The following is a 20,481-nucleotide window of genomic DNA, read 5'->3' on the forward strand; positions in this document are numbered from 1 at the left end:
TGGTATAAATGTGGCTGAGCATTGAAAACAGATTAAAAACCTAAAGGATAAACAAGACAATTTAAAACAGCAATCATCGTATCTATGAAGATATATAAACCAGGATAAATTGGGAGAGTGACAGGACCTGGGGGTAGGAAGCAGGCAGCCACTGTCTCCCGGAGGCTGCCTTTAGCAATCACAACAGTGTCTCCTGACTAAGCCAAACCTGGCCAATAAATTCATCTCCACAGCCGTGTGTGTCAGGGCCGCTATTCCTGGACCGTATGCCTGTACAGAGGGATCGGGGTTGAAAGGTCAGCTGAAAGCTTCGGTGCTGGCCAACTGGGCTGTGTGCAAAGGCTGGGCCAAGTTTGGCTCTGGAAGCTATATTAAGCTTGCCAAATGCTGGTGAAGCAGCCGCAGACTGCGAGCTGCACTCTGGGTTTGGGCTCCGGAACCACACGCAACCAGAACTTTGCCCAATTAACCAGATGATACGCGGCTCAGGGCTTTGGTGTTAGTCACGGAGACTTAGACTCAGAGACCTGGGGTGGGGATTGTTCCTACATCCCGCCTTCCACTGGGTCTGTGGAAGCTCACCAGCGAAGCATACGCTTTTCGTGACCTGTGAGTACGGCTCGGGAGCGTTGCGGGGAGGAAGTACTCGGTGTGGGACAGCAGACAGGGTCTCTCACTCTCCTCTGTTATTTTTCTCTTTGAAATCCTATGAGTGCACTCTGGGTTTTCGATCTTGAGGACCAAGGAGAAGTGAGCTGGCACAGAGTGGAAGGGACCGTGTGACCTTTCACAAACCACTTCAGCACATTTCTGTTTGAGTTTCATTTTCTCTACTGTGGGGGCACAAATGCTTGCCCTGATTTTCCTAAAAGGATTTTAATGAATGTCTAAGGAGATGCGGATTTGAAAAATGCTTCTGGAGGTCTTTAATGCCCTGTGGCAGCCAGAAGATACTGTTATTACTATTATTCCTACATGATATGTATTGTACACCAAACTGATCAGGTATAGCGTGTTGCTGAAGAGTTCCAGAGAAGTTTGTCTCAACCAGTAGTTACAAACCATGTCTAGGTACTAGAGATTATATATAATATAAATAAATATATATTATATGTATGCACCATACATACATATACATGCACACAGGACTTAAATTTATGACTGAATCATATCTATGTGTCATATATAATGAGTCCTACACATAATACATATGGCATATATAATTATATGATATATAATTATATGATTCAGTCCCCCTTGGGAGCATTGTAGTAGAAAGAGCAATTTCTAGATAACGTGTGTGTGTGTGTGTGTGTGTGTATTTTGTGTAGTTATCTGGGCTACATATTTCAATGTATGTTATTCAGAAATATGCATGTGTGTATATGTGTGTGTGTGCACAAAATGTTGTATATTTGTTAATATAATTCTGTCGTAAAGACTCTGAAAATTTCCCACAAATGTTTGGAGTCTCCAACCTTTCTCTCCCCTGCTGACCCACACTGCCTGACTAGGATCCTTACTGATTTTTTTTTAATCTTTGTTTTGTTTTGCTTAGTAATTTATTGACAACTGAGTCCTTACCCTCTCGAATGTTTGCATTTTTTTTTCATAAAACTGAAATGTTTGCAAATATTTTCATAAAACTGAAAACACTATAGTTGGAATAGACATAAAGATTATTCAATCTGATGGTAACTAGAAATCAAACTATAAAATCTTCAAAGCAAAATGGTATTTGGGAGGCCAATGTCCATGCCCATTCAAGAAAGACTTGGCTGGCTGGGCAGAATAATGCTTACCTGCAATGCCACTGCCTGGGAGGCATTGGCAGGAAGATTATTTCAGAGCTAGCCTGGGCTATAGAGTGAGATGCTGTCTCATGAAACAAATCAGGTTTGATTGAAGCCTGTTCAGAATATAAGAAGCCTCAACTTTTTCATATCTAGGGAACACACATGTGTGCATGTGAGTACACACACACACACACACACACACACGATTTGAGAACCACCCGTCTAGTCCAGAGAAAGGAAACAATCTCTGATAAGTGGTAGGAAGGACCTGGTTAAGATCTATAGTGAGGAGGAGCAGGGCCAGACCTACCAGCTTCCAGGTGGTAGACCGAACCCATTCCGACATTAACGGTGGGTTCTGTACCCTGGAATACGGACACTGGCCTGGGTGGAATAATTGAGGCTAAAGACGGCGCAGAGATGAAGCCAATGTTCTGAAACGTCTCCAGAGGTATTCCGGAAGCATCAACCACTGGGTGAATCTGCACGGAATAATTGAGCCGGGGCTCCTGCCCACTCGGATGGCACAGCCAGCCTGCGTGCAGTGGCAGGTCAGCCCTCCTGCTGAATTTCAGCTCTAAAGTGCCTGTTTCAGCAGAGCCGCCTCTAATGGAATGAGACAGCCAAGGTTCAGGGACTCTGGGGCCAGGCAGCTAATAGGCCCGTATTGACAACAGCTGCCTTCCACTGCCCGTTCCCTTCGATTCCTCCGCACCACCGTCTCAGCCCACACAAGCCCCAAGCCTGCCAGAGGGGTGGATGGAGGAAAGACCCACTTGTCCTGAACACTTTGTCCCACCACCATCGGAATTCATGAAGAAGAGAAGTGGGAGAGGGGCTGCTGACTCAGAACGGGAATAGAATGTGAGAAACTGCTCCTTCATGGCTTCCGGGTCAAGGAGGTGGGGCAGGAAGCTGCAAGGGCAGGTGAGGGCTCAGTGTCTCCTGCCAACCACAGCTGAGTATCTCGGATCCAGGAGCCCGGGCACCTAGCACCAGGCAATTAGACCTAGTGTGTACCTAAACACGTCTTTCTCCCAGCCTTCCTAGGTCTACTGAACCCCATGCTTCACTGAGGCTGAGTTTGAAAGCCATAATTCCTCTGCTCAAAATTTCTAGCGGCCCCTAATTGCCATTCTCCTAGCCAGGCCGCTGAGTCTTCAGGGCTACCATACTGGCCTCTCAACATCATCTACCCCGTGGGCACAGTTGCTTCACAGGTTTGGGGCCTTCATTCTCAAAGCCTTTACCCATCATTGGCGGAATGATAGAAAGCACACAGTAAGAGCCTTCCTCAGACCTGCCATATGAGAACCTTCAGGCATCAGCGGGGCATCATTTTCTCTTGACGTTTCCAGGTGTAGGACCTCTCTGTACTACACAGAAAGCAGGACAAGATACTGGGTGTGCACTCCAGATAGACTGACTTAACTTCACGTAAAAACGAGGGGAAGGAATTCTTCCATCTCACGGTTTATCCATTATACCAATTAATAAAATATTTATAGCCTTTAACCCAGAGCCTCTGCCTGTCTCCCATGCTCAATAAATATTTGCTTAGTGAATCGAAAAGCTGGTGGTTTTGAAAGGAACCTATCCTGGTGCTATTGTAGGTTATGTTTTACTGATTGTCCTTCCTATGCCAATGTCCCAGAATAAGGGAGAAATCTTACCTCTGGTTCTGTTTGCACTTACAGTTAAAAGGTTAGACAACATAACTCAGAAATCAGGGATTCCGTGGACGCTGTGTTAGCACTCAGATATTACCTTGGTGGTTCTAGTGGATACACATGTGCAGATTCACATCACCTCCCTTTCTTTTAAGTTGCCTGTACATTATGTGTGTGTGTGTGCGTGTGTGTGAGTGTGTGTGTATGTGTGTGTATATGTGTGTGTATGTGTGTGTGAGTGTGTGTGTGTGTGTGTGTGTGTGTGTGTGTGTGTGTGTGTGTGTGTGTGTGTGTGTGTGTGTGAGAGTGTGTGTGTGTGTATCTGTGTGTGTCTGTGTGTGTCTGTGTGTACCTATGGAGACCAGGGGACAACTTCAGTTGTTCTTTAGGCATCATTTATATCTGCCTGTCTTTACTTTCACCCTACCTCCCCTGCTGCTCCTCCCACCTCCCCCCTCCTCCTCCTTCCCTCCTCCTCCTTCCCTCCTCCTCCTTCCCCCTCCTTTTCCTCTCCCCTTCCTCCCCCCTCCCCTTCCCCCCCCCTCTTCCCCCCCTTTTCCCCCTCTTTCTTCTCCCCCTCCTCCTCCTAATCTTTCATTGGCTTGGAACCTGCTACTTCAGCTAAGCTAGCCATCCAGAGAGTCCCAGGGATCTACTTTACTTCCCAAGCACTGGAGCTCTGAGCACACGCCACCACATTTTGGTTTTAAAAAAAGGATTCTAGTGATTTTACTCAGGTTCTTGCACTTGTGCAGGAAACGCTCACTGCCTGAGCCATCTCTCCAGCCCCTCTCATACGGGTTCTTAATCGTGCTTATTCTGACTCCTCAAGGAGACCAAACGTCTCTGAGGACCAAGAGACAGACCTAGGTTTTAGGGCTCTCTTTGCCCAGCCAAGACCACCGGGGTGTGCCCGCAGGCATGGGCCCAGAACTTGAGTGCACCTGCTTCTGACTGGATGGCCATTTTTCTCCGATGGCTACAAAACACTGAGCTTCAACCTTTCCGACACTTCCTCAAGGGCACCAGGATGAGTGGGGAGGAAATGTTCACTTTTGACAAGGGATAGGGACCAGAGAAGCCAAGCTGACCTACACATTCAGACAATCATAAGCACCAGCTCCATGCCATGGTGGGCAGGGCTTAACTGGGCATTGCAGACGACGTAGTGTCTGGCTGTACAGATTTTGTGTTGTCACGGAAAGATCATCTGTTAGTTACCACCAAGTTCTGCCCATTTGCTGCTGCTCAGAGATCTGAGCACGGAGGCTAGCGTCTTCAGGGCGCTCAGAGAGGTGAGCCATTCATCTGTCCCGCTCTTCCGGTTTATCAGAAATCCCCAGATGTTTATTTGCCTTTGTGTCTCGGAGCTCTGGGGAATGCCCGGTGACTAACCGATGAATGGGTGTGTGTGTGTGTGTGGGTGTGTGTGTGTGTGTGTGTGTGTGTGTGTGTGCACGCGCGCGTATGTTCAGGGGTGGGGGCTTGTCTCTTAGAGTCTGCTCATCTTGCCCGAGGGCCATCGCTTCTCCTGGTGCACTGCTGAAGCTGCAGTCAGGAGTTGATAAAAAATTTAAAATCACACAGCTGACACCATCCTAAGTGTGCGACGCTCAAGTAAAACCCATGAATGAAAGGAAGAAACCCAAACAGCTTAATTAGAGTGTGTTGTGGTGCTCGGGTCATGTTTTAGGTTCTAGAAATAATTTCTTCTCATCTTGTGTGCTTGTCCCATGGCCTTGTGATCATGTCACAGATGAGCAGTTTGGGGAACCGTGTACTTGGAGGTTACTTCTTGAAATGGAGCTAATCTCTCCAGCATGCTCCTTGCAGGAGGCCTGGGGGCTGGGCTTACCCTGCCTGTTTATGTCTTATTCTTATTGCCTTTGCTTCTCTTGCAGCTCAATGTGGTCAACAGTGTCAGCAGCTCCGAGGACATCAAGCCCTTACCAGGTCTGCCTGGGATCGGAAATATGAACTACCCATCCACCAGCCCCGGGTCTCTGGTGAAACACATCTGTGCCATCTGTGGGGACAGATCCTCAGGTATGGGCCCCAGGAGATAGAATCCCAGACAAGGGTTCCTTCCCCTGCTCCACGCATGCGCTGTACCTAGTGAAATGACCCTTTATAGTGGTCCAGCTGGAGGCCTAGCCTATACATTTCTGTTATGGAGTCTTGATTCTAAAATACATTTCTTTTTTTATCTTGAAGGATTAGACTCCCTGGAAATGTTCCAGACTCTTCTCTGGAGTAACACAATTGCATCCATATCTGGGATTGAAAATCTGTGATGCGAAATACTCCATGCTAGTTTTTCTTTAATTTTTAAAAAAAGTTACTTCTCATAATCATAAAGTGTCCCAAATAAATAATTATGAAACCAATAAAAAATTGGAAGAATCATAAAAGTACAAAGAGAAAGTGAAACATTTCCATAATATCCCCACGAAAGAGGAACTCTTTAATATTTGAGCATATTTCGCTTTATTCTTTCGCAACCTGCTAGATTTTTTTTAAGCATGCTTTTACGGGCAAAACTTGTTTTCCTTGGCCTATCCGCTTCCATTTTGCCAAAATTGCTTTTTTCCTAATTGCTTTCCCTTTCTCGCCATTCTTTCTACTCCAACCTCTTTCCCCATCCGCCTCCTTTTAACACATTTGAGTCTTTTAACACATTGAGAAAGACAAGTGTGTTGGTGTCTGCTTGTAACACCACTACTCACTAGCAAGGCAGGGGGATCATGAGTTCGAGTGAGCCTCGGTTGCATAGCGAGACTCTGTGTACCAATCAATCAATTAAAAGAGTGAGAAGACAGAGCGTGTTCTTTCCATAGCCGACCACGAAGATGACTGCTTCTCATGGCTGCTACCACATCAGGCCGTGACACTGAGAGCTGCAGATGCCCCAGACTTACTCAGCTTCATGGCCAACATTTGCTTGCTTCTACAATCCATTTTCTAGTCATGCAGAAATGGCTGTTGCCATGACAGAGTGTCAGTCGCAGCCTAACAAGGCATTTTCTTCCTTTTAGTTGTTTTAGTTGAAGGTGGTCAGTCCCTCCCTGGATAGTAAAGACAAGGAATGGCTATCATACTATGGTCAAATTAGGGTCCTGCCTCTCAAAGTTAAATATTTCAGAGCCAAAAGTATTAGGCTGTGTGGGCCAAGATGAAAGCCGATATTTATCATTGCTGTGAATTCAGAAAGTTAGCATGGCCAACTAATTGGGCACAGGCAGGCTAATTCATCAGGTAGGCCATCTCTAGCCACTGATTTATCTTAGGGTGGCCTCCACCGATAGGTAAGTTCTGGGGTGCAGGATGCTACATTCGCAGGTTCTTGGGGATTTCAAATGGATTTTAGCATCAACGTAAATAAAACAGAATCAGAAAATTGGGCCTGTGGCTACATGGAGCCATCTATTCTAGAAACAGACCTAAATGTGTTTTGAATGATCCTCCTCGATACATTTTCAGTTTCCGTGACTTCGGCCACATGACCATAGCGTAGAGGAGACTTCCTTAGAGCAAGCACTGTAACCGACTCATAGGGCTTGTGTGGAGCCAGGTGTGGCAGACAGCTCTCTCGACACAAAATCAGCCATTCTTGCCAGGGACAACTAGAGGCCCTAGAGACGGTGAAACACACAACCAGCTATTCTAGATGAAGCAAAATCACTGTCTATCAGAATGTATTCCCTAGTCAAGGTTAAGGATAATGTTACGCTGTAAAAAGTTGACAGATTTTTTTTTTTCATCCACGGTCGGAAGCTCAGGATTCTATTCTGTTCTATTTGTACATAGTTTCTGTACAAAATGATAAGTTTTAGTGGCTTTCAGGACCTTGGGCTCCAATTCTGAGAAATGTCAGTTAAACCAAGGTTCTTTTCCTGCAGGATAATATACGGCAATTAAACATGGTTTTATTTATCATGTACGCTAAAATATTGACCTGAGGTGGGATATTTCCTTATCAAAAATCTAAGAGTTGCTTTGATAAAATAAATGTCAATAAAATCTGAGGCCAGGAATTTTCTATGACGCAGTCTGGAGTTGCAGATACAGAAGGAAGACACACAAGAAAACCATTAACTCTCACTTCCGGTTCTGTGATCCAGCTTCTTTGGGAGTCGTTATTTGTTCTTAGGGGAGATGGGCGTTTTCTTAGGGGGGTGGTCATGGGCTTCTTCGAGGGGAAAATAATCTGAATAAATGCAAGAACAGTCTCTGGGTTGTTCTCTGTTAACCAGGAAAGCACTACGGGGTGTATAGCTGTGAAGGCTGCAAAGGCTTCTTCAAGAGAACCATAAGGAAAGACCTCATCTACACGTGCCGGGATAACAAAGACTGTCTCATCGACAAGCGCCAGCGCAACCGTTGCCAGTACTGTCGTTACCAGAAGTGCCTGGTCATGGGCATGAAGAGGGAAGGTGAGGGGCCCCCTGCTCCCCTCTACCTAAAGCAGAGCCAGGCTGTGCTCAACTCTGGGAGGGAGAAGGTTGATGTGGAAGTTAAGGTGAGTCTTAGATACCACAGCTTCTCAAGGCTTACCTCCAGAGCTCAGAGAGCAAGAGACATCTCTTCCTCCATTATCTCTCTGCTCTGGGAGCCCAAGGACAGGCACCCACGTAAGGCCCTCTTCATTTTTTTCTTTCAGTAAATGGGCAGTGGTCTCAGAGGTTTAGTGGTCTTGTGCTCTGCTGGGCCTGCATCAGACGGACCTTCAAGGTGGAGCTGGCTTCTTCCTCTAACCTCAGGTCTCTCTGGGGAAGCTGCAGGTTGGCTGTTGCCCTTGGGGATTCAGAACCCTGGCCTGCTATAAATCCTCCCAGGTTGGCATGTTCCTCAGTCTTTGCGGGTTCTTGGCATCTACAGGTCTGACAGATGGGCTTTCTCAGTCCCTGAGTGTCACCGGGCTTCATCTTGTGATTTACAGCGTGAGTTAGTGGGCTATCCTCGTGTCAGAGAGTAACAAATCTGAAATCGCCTTTCCTTTCTTGTTCTTGCTTTAAAAGATCGAAAGTCATCCTGCTAAGGAAGGCAAATAAATTGAAGTGGGCAGTTCATTAAGCAGAGGGCTTCGTGAAGGTGCCTGGTGTGAGTGGGAAATCTCCGTTGTTGTGCGGGAAGGATGTCGTCCCCTGGCAGGTTGGGGTGACTCACTGATTGAGTTTGCTCCATGCCTCTCGTGGTGAGAGGGAGGAAATCTGCCAGAGAGAACCAATGAAAATGCAGATTCTCAAGCCCATGATTAGAGGGAGTCCCCCCAATGAGGCCACAGGACAGGAGAAGGGAACATTCAGAATCATTCAACCAATGGGAACCCGTTCACAGATAACAAAAGACACCAAGAGCCATGGGGCATCCCACGATGCCTCCCTGCATCACCCTTGCCTCTCTGTGGCATTCCTTGGGAAAACACCAGTGTGAACAAGATGGTGACTAAATCCATTTCCCCACCACAGCATCCAGATCTCACTAAAAGAAAGGACAAGACATCTCTGCTGTAGTTTCCAGGTTGTATAAGGCATAGGTGCTGCTTTGCCCTGCAAGTTCAGCCTGTCCTTGTGCCCTGGAGGCCATGTGGAAGGTCCTTAAGTGGGCTCTGGAGACAGCCAGCCTGGGTCCCAGGCTGACACAAGCACTTCTTAGCTTTTGACTTCAGACAGGTTATCTAGTTTCTCTGTGGTTCATAGTAACCCTAGAGAGTTGTTGGATGGGGTTAAATGAGATACAACAATGTATATAGAGTATTGAGCATAAAACATGCCTTCTGATTCAGAAAGGGCTCCATTAATGTTGGGTGCTGGAGAACCTGAAAATCCACAATAACTAGTTATTAAGTGGATGGATGGAAGGAAGCCTGAAAAGCAGAGTCTGGAGTTACTGTAGATCGGCTACTGGCCCCGATATATTGCCATGTGTGTTGTGACAGGCGCTGAGAATGTCTGTCATGAAGGATATCCTCCAGCAACCATATGTTCAAACAGTGAGGTTTGGAGTACTAATGGGAAGAGAGGGCAGCCAGTTCTTAACTCGGTTAACGGCAAAATGGGGATTGGAATCTGACGGCCTGAAACCAAGGCTTCCCCTTGAAGCGTCAAGGTCACTTTCTCCGAGTGTTCCAAGTCCATTCGGAGAGTTGACTGAGGATCCCAGGAAGAACATGACTCAGTTTGCTTCTCCTGCTTTGTTACTGTTTTTGTTTGAAGTCAGGACAAATGGAGAAATTAATTGATTTCTTAAAGAAAGGTGAAAGAGCATGGGAAAATCCAACTGAGAGAAAAATACATACCATAGTTCTCATGGTTGTCACTGAACAGACACTGACGAGTGAACTGAAAAAAAATGAGAGAGAGGAGGGGGGAGGAGAGAAAAAGGGAGGAGAGAAGAAGGGAGGAGAGGAGAGGAGAGGAGAGGAGAGGAGAGGAGAGGAGAGGAGAGAAGAGAGGTGGGAGGGCCAGGTAGGAAGACGACGGGAGAGACACAAGCCTACAGGTCAGGAAGACACTGGGAAAGGAGAAAGAAATATTCCATGAAAGTTGTTTTGTAATTCCCACAAACCCATCTCAGTTATTGCCATTTCAGCCCCATGGACAAGGAAACCAATTCTGACTGATAGATCCTCAGGTGTCTGCGTGCATGTGGTGCGGACATATTCGGAAAAAGATCTCTTTGGATCTGAAGTCTGTTGCTCTCTCTTCTCACCTTTTCTCCCCTCTGTTCTATCTGCTTCTTCATCTTACCCCCTCGTTTCCTTATCTTTCTTCCCTTTTCCCTTTCTCCTTCCTCTCTGTACTCTTTCTGTCTCTTTGGGCCCCGTAGCACCATCTCTAGGTGGTACAGAGTATTAGTGGTAGTTTTGAGGCCTCTTCTTTGTTTGGCCTTGAGAAATCGGTCTCAAGAGAGATTCAGTGTGCAGCACCCAGCTCCAGATCTTCAGTCAGACTCTGTGTCTGGTAAGAGGATAGGGGCTCCTCAGCCAGTGGGCTGGGAGCAGGGGGAGGGTCCTGGAGGAGAGGCTACCTCTGACAGGGCTTTACCAAGTTAGAGCGGGATTTGCTCTTTGGGGGGTGCAAACTCTCTTCCCGTATTGAATTCTGCCCATTGATGCTGGAACTAAATTAGAAGGAGCGGCCTTCTAGACAGGTAGAAAAGAACCCAACCAAAGCTCTTCTGAAGAGGGCAGTGTTGGAGTATGAGGTCTGTGCCGCATCCTGACGCATGGACCCGAGGTTCTGAGACGTAGAGCCGTCTTGGATGAAAATCCCAAGTTTGGGGAAGGCGGTGGGAACTCCAGCCAACAGCTTTGCCTGGGTGCCCTCCCCCACCCATGAAATCAGTGCACATTCTGAAATGTCTTCTAGGTGACATCCCTCTACCCCTTCACTTACTAAATCCCCACAGCTGGCTCCCGGAAGATTTCCCCTGACAAGTCAGATCAGGTGATGTTGTGTTCCGGCTGTTGCACATGGGGGCCTACCTAATGGGACGTGAATGCCAGGGAAGATGCATGGGATCTGACAGGAGAGTTTTTACAGTAATGGGCTTGCTCCTTAACTGTTACATTGCTCACAGCCTATAAGAGGCTTCAGTCTAAGAAGGATAACAGACACAGGGGATAGGGAGGAGATGTTAGCTCCTTCAAAGAAAGGTGGGATTGAGTCAAAAATAGCAAGATTAAGAGGGGCTTGGCAACGCATTGGAAACGGTATAACTAGAGACCCCATCTCTGCCTCAACATTCTGTCGGTCTGACAGCATTATAGTGCCCCTGGTTCGATACCATGGTGAGTCTCATTTTATGTGGGAGCAACTCTAGGCTTAGGTAGGTAACTGCCCCACACTGGTCCTTGACACTCTGTAACGTCTGTGGGTCTCACCCCATGTCAGCTGTGCAAGAAGAAAGGCAGAGGAGCCGGGAGCGAGCAGAGAGTGAGGCAGAATGTGCCAGTACTGGCCACGAAGACATGCCGGTGGAGAGGATTCTAGAAGCTGAGCTTGCTGTGGAACCAAAGACCGAATCCTACGGCGACATGAGCGTGGAGAGCTCGGTACGCCATCTTAGATTTCCTTCCAGCTTCAATTTCTCAGTTGGGACTAGAGGTGACAGAGGGGAATTGAGAGGACCTCACAGAAAGCTGTTCCTTTTCCAGACAAATGACCCTGTCACCAATATATGCCACGCTGCGGATAAGCAGCTCTTCACCCTTGTTGAGTGGGCCAAACGCATCCCCCACTTCTCAGACCTCACCTTGGAGGACCAGGTCATTCTGCTCCGGGCAGGTAAGACACTGGGATTCCTCTTGTCCTGAGACAGTCCTCTAGACTGCTACTTTGAAATGACCCATGGGACCGTCAAGGGAACAACTTGCAATTGTTGTGTTTTCCTTGAGTTCACTGTGTAGACCAGGCTGGACCCAAACTCACAGAGATGCATCTGCCTTTGCCTTGCAAGCACTGAGATTGAAGGTGTGCTCCACTGGGCCTGGACTTTATTATAGGTCCTTTGCTGACGTGTAAATTTAAATGGTCCTCCCCCAGGACTTTCATTCCCAAATGAAACCCCATTCATGGAGGAAGTAGGGCTCCTCCCACCACCATGCAAATATTTCTGTAGTTTTGAAATTTACGTTTAATTTAATTTTAAAGGCACACAAATCACTTCATTGGTGATAATTCGAAGCAGTGTCTTATAACTATGATAAGACAAACAAACAGATGTTTCTAGTTCCAAGGTGAAATAAGAAAGCTGGAGGTTGTGGGGCTGGGGAGATGGCAGGGTGGGTAAAAGTGTTTGCTGTACGAGTGTAAGGAACTGAGATAGGATCCGCAATGTGTGTGAACAGAAAAGCTGGGTGGGGTTGTGTGCGCCTGTCACCCAAGCTCTTGGGGTTAGGAGTGGCATGGATACAGGAGGGTTTTGATGGTGTGCGGTCCAGCCAGCCTCGCTGAAAAAGAGCAATCTATAGGTTCAGTGGGGGACCCTCAGACCTGAGAAGAAGAGAGAAGAAGAAGAAGTATCCTCTGGCCTCCACACCTGCACATGCACATGTGTGTACACATAGGCGTGTGCACGCATGCACATGCATGCACACACACACACACAGAGGCATGCTCGCACATGCATGCACGCGCAAAGAAAGCTTGAAATTTCTGCGTAGGCCTATGTTATCTGGAGCTCATGGCTTCTCCATTTTAAGATTCTTTGTGCTACAGTTCTGTCTCCTATATCAAGGACACGTCAGTCTGTTGACATCTGCCGTGGCTCCTCTTTGACACAGAGCCATCAGGGAGATTTCATGAGGAGTGGCTGAGCACCGGGAAGCCATCCACTCCACTCGGATGAGAGGTCACTGGGTGTCCACTGAAAGCTACATACTGTGCCGTTGTTATAGGTCACACCAAAGAGGGACAGCTAGGTTGTCTGGTCCCGGGGCGGAGATTATAAGCTAGCCACTGTATCCATCATTCTCCTAACAGTGACTATTGCTGGTAAAGGGATGGTTCCTATTCATTGGTTCTCAAGCTGTCCTTCTAGGCTGCTTCTAAGACACTGCAGGGGCACGTTTAGAGCCACAGAATCAGGAAACCCGAGCTGTATCCTTTCTTTTGTCACTAATTCCCTGTGTCACCTTGGGCTGGGCCGTAACCTCCCAGGATTTTCCTTTCTGCTTTCATGACCTGGGATGTAAGCCGTGCATCGCACGGCTATCCAGGAGGTAGGAATGCGGTTGCTGTCCCCACAAGTCTCCTCTCTGTGCTCACAGGGTGGAATGAATTGCTGATTGCCTCCTTCTCCCACCGCTCGGTTTCTGTCCAGGATGGCATCCTGCTGGCCACAGGCCTGCACGTCCACAGGAGCAGCGCTCACAGCGCGGGCGTCGGCTCCATCTTTGACAGGTTGTGACTCCCTTCTGTTTCCAGGATTTACACCCGCTGTGCACATGCACACGCGTGTATACACTCGTCTCTGTCTCTTCTCTTCTTCCCCCTCTCCCTCTGTGTAATTCTGATATGCAGTGGGCAGGCCAAACAGGTGCACATGGCTATATCAGAATCACGGGGCCTTTGTGTATTTAGAACCAGTGTCTCATTCTATAGTTCCGCCTAGTCTCAAGCTGGTGATGATCCTTCCGCTTCAGCCTCCCGAGTGCTGGGATTACAGGTGTGAACCCAGTTTCCTGAGCAGATTAAATATAAACCTGGAGACTGGAGAAGGGAGTTTGGCAAAGGTGATGGTAATAAAGCAGAGCAAGTCACAGGCCAGCATCGATGCCTGGCAGGTGGAAGGACCTGGTGCCATCCACCATGCTTTCTAGAGGGGTGGAGCTCTGGCACCAGCTAGTAAAGCTGCATGGGGTCCATGGACAGTGTATCTTAGGGGTCAGGGATGGAGAAGGGGTCAAGATCCATCTTCAAGAGGCTCAGTGTTTTGGGCTAACAATATCTTGGACTCTTTCTCTCTGGAACCCAGATCTCTGTGCTACAGCAGGAGCGAGTTCAGTCAGAAAACAACACTATGACAGAGATTCACTCTCCTAAATATACTAAAGTACATTTAAAAATAAATAAAAATCTAAATATAATATAAAGTGTGTATATATATATATAATACAAAGCATGCTTAAAAATGAAGTAAACAGTAATATAAGGCATACATATGATATATGTAAACAGTAATATAAGGGACACATGTAATATGACATATGATATATAGTAAGTAAAAATAATTAAAGTAATAAGTAGATTAGTGACTTGGGGCTAAAGGAATGAGCTGCTGATATCGAGAAAGTCTCCCTATCGGGTTCCAGGACCCGGGGCTCCAGCATAAATAGTCTTTTCTTGAGGGATATTCGTGCTCGGTTTAGATGGGTGGACTTCCTCCTTGTTCCTTTCCATGATGTACTCAAGCACTCTCATGGTTCCTGGAGGTGTTTGCCCTTTTCCCTGGGCTGCCTTCCCTGGGTTCGTCCACATGTACAGTGCTTCCCCTGCTGCATTTCTCATTTGCCACTCATTCAAGATGCTCCTCTGCTCCCAGCTGGAGGCCATCGCATCCACCCTGGTGAGCCCCAGAGGCAGTTTTCATTCACTGGTCTTAGCCCTGTAGTCGGTCACTTCCACACCATTCCTCCCTCTCCACTGTAATCCTCAGGCGAGGGACTTCATCACCTTCGCCCCTGCATCCGAATGCCCACGGCAGCGTCTAAAACCTGAACAGGGCCATCACAGGTACTGGTGGGATTTATTTCGTTGGTCCATGATCCCAAACTCAACCCTTTTCTCCCTCCCTGTCCTTGCTTCCTGTGAAACAGAGTCCTCACAGAGCTGGTGTCCAAAATGAAGGACATGCAGATGGATAAGTCGGAGCTGGGGTGCCTGCGTGCCATTGTGCTGTTTAATCCAGGTGACGTCCCTTAAACTCCAGCCACAGGGTGGGGGCCAGCTCTCTCTTGAGGTTGACCTCTGGGGCTCTGATTTGCTCTGCCCCTCCCCACCTCCAAGCTCAGCAGAGTCAGGGCGGTCTGAGCCCAGAACCTGTCAGAGTATCGAGCCTTCTCTTTATTGCCTCTCCTCTCCAGAGCCATCCTGAAAGTATTTTAACTGGGTGTGGAGTTCCATTGGGTGGGGGCAGCTGAGGGAGATCTTTCAGTGAACGGGGCGTAGGGTATGGAAGAATGACCAGAGTCATATGTCTCAGGAGTGGTTCATTCCCCCAAACTATTGCAGATGTGGAACTCCCATTCACTTGGCATCGGTAAAACTCTAGGGGCAGCATGTTCTAAGGGTGAGTGGGTTATGACCAGGATGTTATTTTTGGACATTGAACCTGGGGATGGACAGTAGACCTCCAAGAGAAGCCAGGACCAAAGATACATAGGTAAGAGCTGCCTTCTCAGCCTGAATTGGGAGGCAGCCATGAACCTGATGGGACATTGCTTGTGAGCAAAGACAGCAAAAAGAGCTGGGGCTGAGAATCTCCCAGGCTGGTGGGAGAAAGAAGAACTGTCAAAGGAACCTAGCATGTGGTCAGTGCCGAGGGAGAGGCATCTTGGAGGTCCAGGGACAAAGCACCTTAAGAGGAGGAAGTGACTAGCTTCATCAAACGCTGCTGTGTATATGACAGTTGTCTGTACTTTGACGTGACATACGTGTCCCCTTTGGGTCCAAGATTGGTGTAGCTATGATGCAGGCCATGTGTAGGTTTTGCCTTCATGCTCCATCTCAACACTTAGCCATGCTTGACGTGTAGAAAGTATCTGGTGAGGGCATGATTATTGCTTTTCGGGACAGGCCTGGATAAAATGAACCTCTCCTTAACTCAGCAGATGGTTTGCTTCACTATTAACAATTTAAAATCCTTCAGACTGAGAGTTTGTTAGGGAAATTATATACAGAATGGACATCCATCTGGCACAGTGATCTGCTTACTTCCCAGTTGTCCCCATGCACGAGGTCCATGTGTCTGTCCTAACTCTAAGGGAGGTGGCCAGTATGACCCTGACTGGAGGAGGGTGTCCTGCTGGGGCATTAACCAGAAATTAAATCCATTGCTCTCTGCAGATGCCAAGGGTTTGTCCAACCCCTCAGAGGTGGAGACTCTTCGAGAGAAGGTTTATGCCACCCTCGAGGCCTATACCAAGCAGAAGTATCCAGAACAGCCGGGCAGGTGAGAAAGATGAGGGGACGCAATGTTACCAGCAGCCCAACTCCCCACCCCCATTGACTGAGCACCTCCTTACTGGGCTGACATCAGCACCATAAGATTAAAGCCTCAGTGAGGTCAAGGCCGTGTCTGTCTAGGTCAACATTCACCCCGAGCTATCATTAGTGCTTAAAGCAATGGCTACAGATAAAATAGCATCTTGCCCAATCTGTGGGTTTGCTTTTTCGCTCCTCTATTACCAGCAGTCAAACATAGTTGGAAAACATCAACATTAAATGGGAAATTCCAGAAGTGAATCAATGACCTTTCAGTAGTTTTTAATTACTGTGTGTTGATATGGTTTTGTTTTGTTCCTGCTGTTTATCTCTTACCGTGTGTCTAACTTATAAATTTAATTTTTCATTGGTCTATATGTGTATATGTGTACCGACGTTTTCTATATCTATCTATGTACAGATTTGGTCGTATCTTCAGTTTCAGGAAAGCACACAGGGTACTGGGAGAGATTCTCTTGCAGATGGGGGTGGGGGGGGGAAACCAGGATACACATCCTTAAATGCTGGACGAACAAGGAAATGAATGGATTGGTATGGGAGTGCGATCTCCATTCCAGCAAGTTACAGAGAGGACAAGAAAGGGCAAGTCACTTGATTGAGATCACAAAGCTGGGTTGCTGGTGGAGACGGACAAGAACCCACAGCTCTATGAAGTGATAGCCGATCTCTCACAGTCCCCACCCCATGGTGTCTCTCATGGAGCACAAAGGACAGGCTCTGAGAGATGCTGGTCCCCAGGGAACCGCCTGGCCCTTGTTGCACCATCTGTAGTGCAACTTTACTGCTTGGTCAAAACAAACCTTTTAAAGTTTTCTGCAAAGCCTGGTAAGCAAAGGATTTACCCTTTCTACAAACTGACTAAAACGACACAGCCCACAGGAAACAAGTGAAGCAGAAGACCGCCTAAGACATTAATTTTGTCTTTATGATTAATGGCGTACCCTCTCCCGACACACACTAGTGACTTATTCCTCTGCGAAGTCAAATTTCTGATTATCCCGGATCGTACACTGACATGTACCAAATGTTCAGCAGAGACTAAACTGTATTTTGTCAGAGGTTGTGAAGAAATCAAGTGGGTAGGTCAATTAGTAATCGGATGACTGTGTTATTAGAAGTTAGGTTAACAGACCCAGTTAACTAGTAACTAAGCTGGTAACTTAACCCAGTGAAAGCTTCCTTTCTTGGTCTTCAGTCTAGGTGGGCATGCAGCACACAGAAGCAGCTCTTCTGTACCAGCACCCAAAGACCCAGGCTCCTTCCTCTGTGTGACTCCATTGTGCCCCAGAGCCACCTAGGTGATGGGGGGAGGGGAGGAAGAGGAACAGGGAGGAGAAAGGGCCTGTGTGAATGAGGCTCGATCCTGAGATTAAACAAAACAGTCCTGCAGTCTAGCCAGCTGAGGAATGTCAAAGAAGACAAAAACCAGTGGAACTCAGTGGCCATTTGATGGCCTGTTCCTCACTAGCCAATAGAGAGATCCAAAGGGCCCTGCTCTGGCGATTGGAAGTGACCTGGCTCTGCCTTTGGCAATTATAAGTCCCGGTCAAACCACATTAACAGGAAGTTCTGAGCAGGGCGTTTTCTACCAAAGCTTCCAGCCCTCAGATACTATTAGACCTGCCTCTCCTGTACTCGATGCTGTCTTCTTTCTGGAGCCAACACTGGGCTTGCTACTAATCATTAAGATAAAAGCACATCCCAGAGAGTAACTCGACTCTTTTTCTCCCAAATTACAACAGCATTGACTGCTTTATTAGAAAAAATTTGTTAAAATTGAGTAATAAAATTTCATTGTAAATACGTTGGGTATGGTTTGTTCCAGGGTCCATGTGGTCCCATGTGTACACACATAGAAATAGCATCTACAGAGGTGAGATTGTATTCTATGTAGCATTTTCCTCCTTTGGCCATTCTAGGAATTTTTAAAAAATTAGATTATTGAAAGCAAAAATATTATTCATTTCCCATGGTTTTGTTATATTTTTGCAATGTGCCTATGATTTTAGGTGCTTGGTCATTGTTCTGTGGCTGGCAGCTAGGTTGTTTCTAAATATCACTTTTTAAAATAATTTCTTTTTTATTTTATATGCATTGGTGTTTTGCTTGCCTGTATGTCTGAGGGTGTCAGATCTTAGAGTAGCAGACAGTTGTAACTTGCCACGTGTTGCCCATGTCCTCTGGAAAAGCATTCAGTGCTTAACTTCTGAGCCCTCTCTCCAGTCCCTCTAAATATCACTTTTTTTTTTTTTTGGTTCTTTTTTTTTCGGAGCTGGGGACCGAACCCAGGGCCTTGCGCTTCCTAGGCAAGCGCTCTACCACTGAGCTAAATCCCCAACCCCTCTAAATATCACTTTAAAAACTGTAGAACTGATGCTTTTCCTGGAAGAGACTGCCAAGAACATGGCTACCTCTAAACCAGTGGTTCTCAACCTTCCTAATGCTGAGACCCTTTAATACAGTTTCAAATGTTATGGTGACCCCAACCATAAAGTTATTTTGTTGCTACTTTATAACTGTAATTTTGCTACTGTTATGAACCATAATGTAAATATCTGACTCCTCCCCACCCCCCCTCCCACCAAAGGATCTCAACTCACAGGGTCTCAGCCGGCTGAGGCTCTAGATGCTGGGGAGAAAAGCCAGCTCTCTTCTTCCAATTTAGAGACTTGGTGTCTTCTGTCTCCAGCATACCTTGGACAAGGGGTGATCTCTCTGTCTGAGCTCACAGGAGGTTGGGCCGGTGCCTGAGAGGAATCACTTGGCTTAGTTAGACAGGTAACTAACTCGGTGTAGGTCTGTCTTGCACGCTGGCACTGCCCAGTCAGGGCGTTTTTTCCACAGTGGTGGAGTGCTGCCACTTTGTGGATAGGACTTAGCAGTACACCCTGTAGGGCCCAAGTTTGAGAAAGTTAGAAGCAGAAATCAAAGCCGGGTAGAGAACCCACACACATCTTGCACACACAGTAAGCCCCTATCAAGGCCATCTTGATCCTGACATACCAGGCAGGAATGCAGGGACAGAGTCTTCTGATGCACTGGTTCATTCCTTTAGCCCTGGTCTTAGTTCTCAAACCCAGTGGCAACAGTATATGTGTGTAGAGACTGTGTAATAGTGACAGCTTTACAAGGTGCTAGAATTAATCTCAGTCTAACTTTGCATTTTAAAGGGAAGGCTCTTTGTCTGGTGTCAATTTGTTTTATATATATACATATATATGTACACACACACACATATATATGTATATATATATAAATATATATAAATATATATATAAATTATTTTTGTCTTGTTTGGGTGTATGCTGGCATAGGTGCATTTGTCTGTCCAGGTGTGCATACATGTGCATTTAGAGGCTAGAAGTTAATCTCAGATGTCATTTCATAAGTGCTGGCTATGTGTGTATGTACATGTGTGTGTGTGTGATAGAGATAGATAGACAGATAGATAGATAGATAGATAAGATAGATAGACAGACAGACAGACAGACAGACAGACAGATAGATAGATAGATAGATGGGTTTCACTGGTCTGGAACCCATAGACTTTGTAGGGTCAGCTGCCTAGTTAGCCCGAGAGACACTCTACTGTCTTTTCCTCGGGTCTTTACACTTAATGTGGTGAACAGTTTCCTGACAGAGGTATTTCCTCAGCCCTAATGCAGTATTTTTAAACATCATGTGACATGAATATAGAGGTATGCACATTTCCAAGGAACACTGACATTCCAATTCAAAACTTTCATGAAATGAAAAACTGAAGTCGCATATGCAAATCAAAGCATGTTTCAAATCAAGGGACATAATGGGCTGTACAGATGACACACCAACCTTTCCCGTGCTTATTTCTCCCTTCTCTGGACTCATACTGAACACCCCCATTATAGCAAGTATGGACAAATGTTAGAGTGTGTCTATATGTGAGAGTAAGGATGTTTGCGCGCACGCGTGTACACACACACACACACACACACACACACACGTGAGACTGTGTATGTATGGCAGCCTGGGTGTGAATGTGCATATGCAAAAATGTGTGTATGCACACACACATGTTTGTGAGTGTGTATGTGTAAGTGAGGTAGGTGTGCCAGCCCATGTTGGGGGTGTCTTTCTTGTTGCCGTGGTAAAATGCTCTGACAAAAGCAACTTAGAGGAGAAGGATTTATCTTGGCTTACGGTTCCTGAGGGACCCTGTCTATCATGGCAGAGAAACCTGGTGGCAGGAGGCAGGTGGTGACATCCTACCACACGCAGGAAGCAGAGAGCAAAGGAAAGAGGGGCCAG

General features: G+C 46.8%; 1 protein-coding gene across 1 annotated transcript in view; it reads left to right on the forward strand.

Moving 5' to 3' along the window:
• Rxrg (retinoid X receptor gamma) overlaps positions 1 to 20,481 on the forward strand; it is a 41,673-nt gene that overhangs the window by 19,769 nt on the left and 1,423 nt on the right. The window contains exons 3-9 of the mRNA XM_032915489.1: positions 5,368 to 5,512; positions 7,720 to 7,899; positions 11,362 to 11,522; positions 11,625 to 11,754; positions 13,239 to 13,371; positions 14,787 to 14,878; positions 16,036 to 16,141. Coding sequence (XP_032771380.1) covers positions 5,368 to 5,512; positions 7,720 to 7,899; positions 11,362 to 11,522; positions 11,625 to 11,754; positions 13,239 to 13,371; positions 14,787 to 14,878; positions 16,036 to 16,141 — 947 coding nt within the window. The remainder of the gene's footprint in view (positions 1 to 5,367; positions 5,513 to 7,719; positions 7,900 to 11,361; positions 11,523 to 11,624; positions 11,755 to 13,238; positions 13,372 to 14,786; positions 14,879 to 16,035; positions 16,142 to 20,481) is intronic.

Source organism: Rattus rattus, chromosome 10 (genome assembly GCF_011064425.1).
Source record: "Rattus rattus isolate New Zealand chromosome 10, Rrattus_CSIRO_v1, whole genome shotgun sequence".
Lineage (NCBI taxonomy): Eukaryota > Metazoa > Chordata > Mammalia > Rodentia > Muridae > Rattus > Rattus rattus.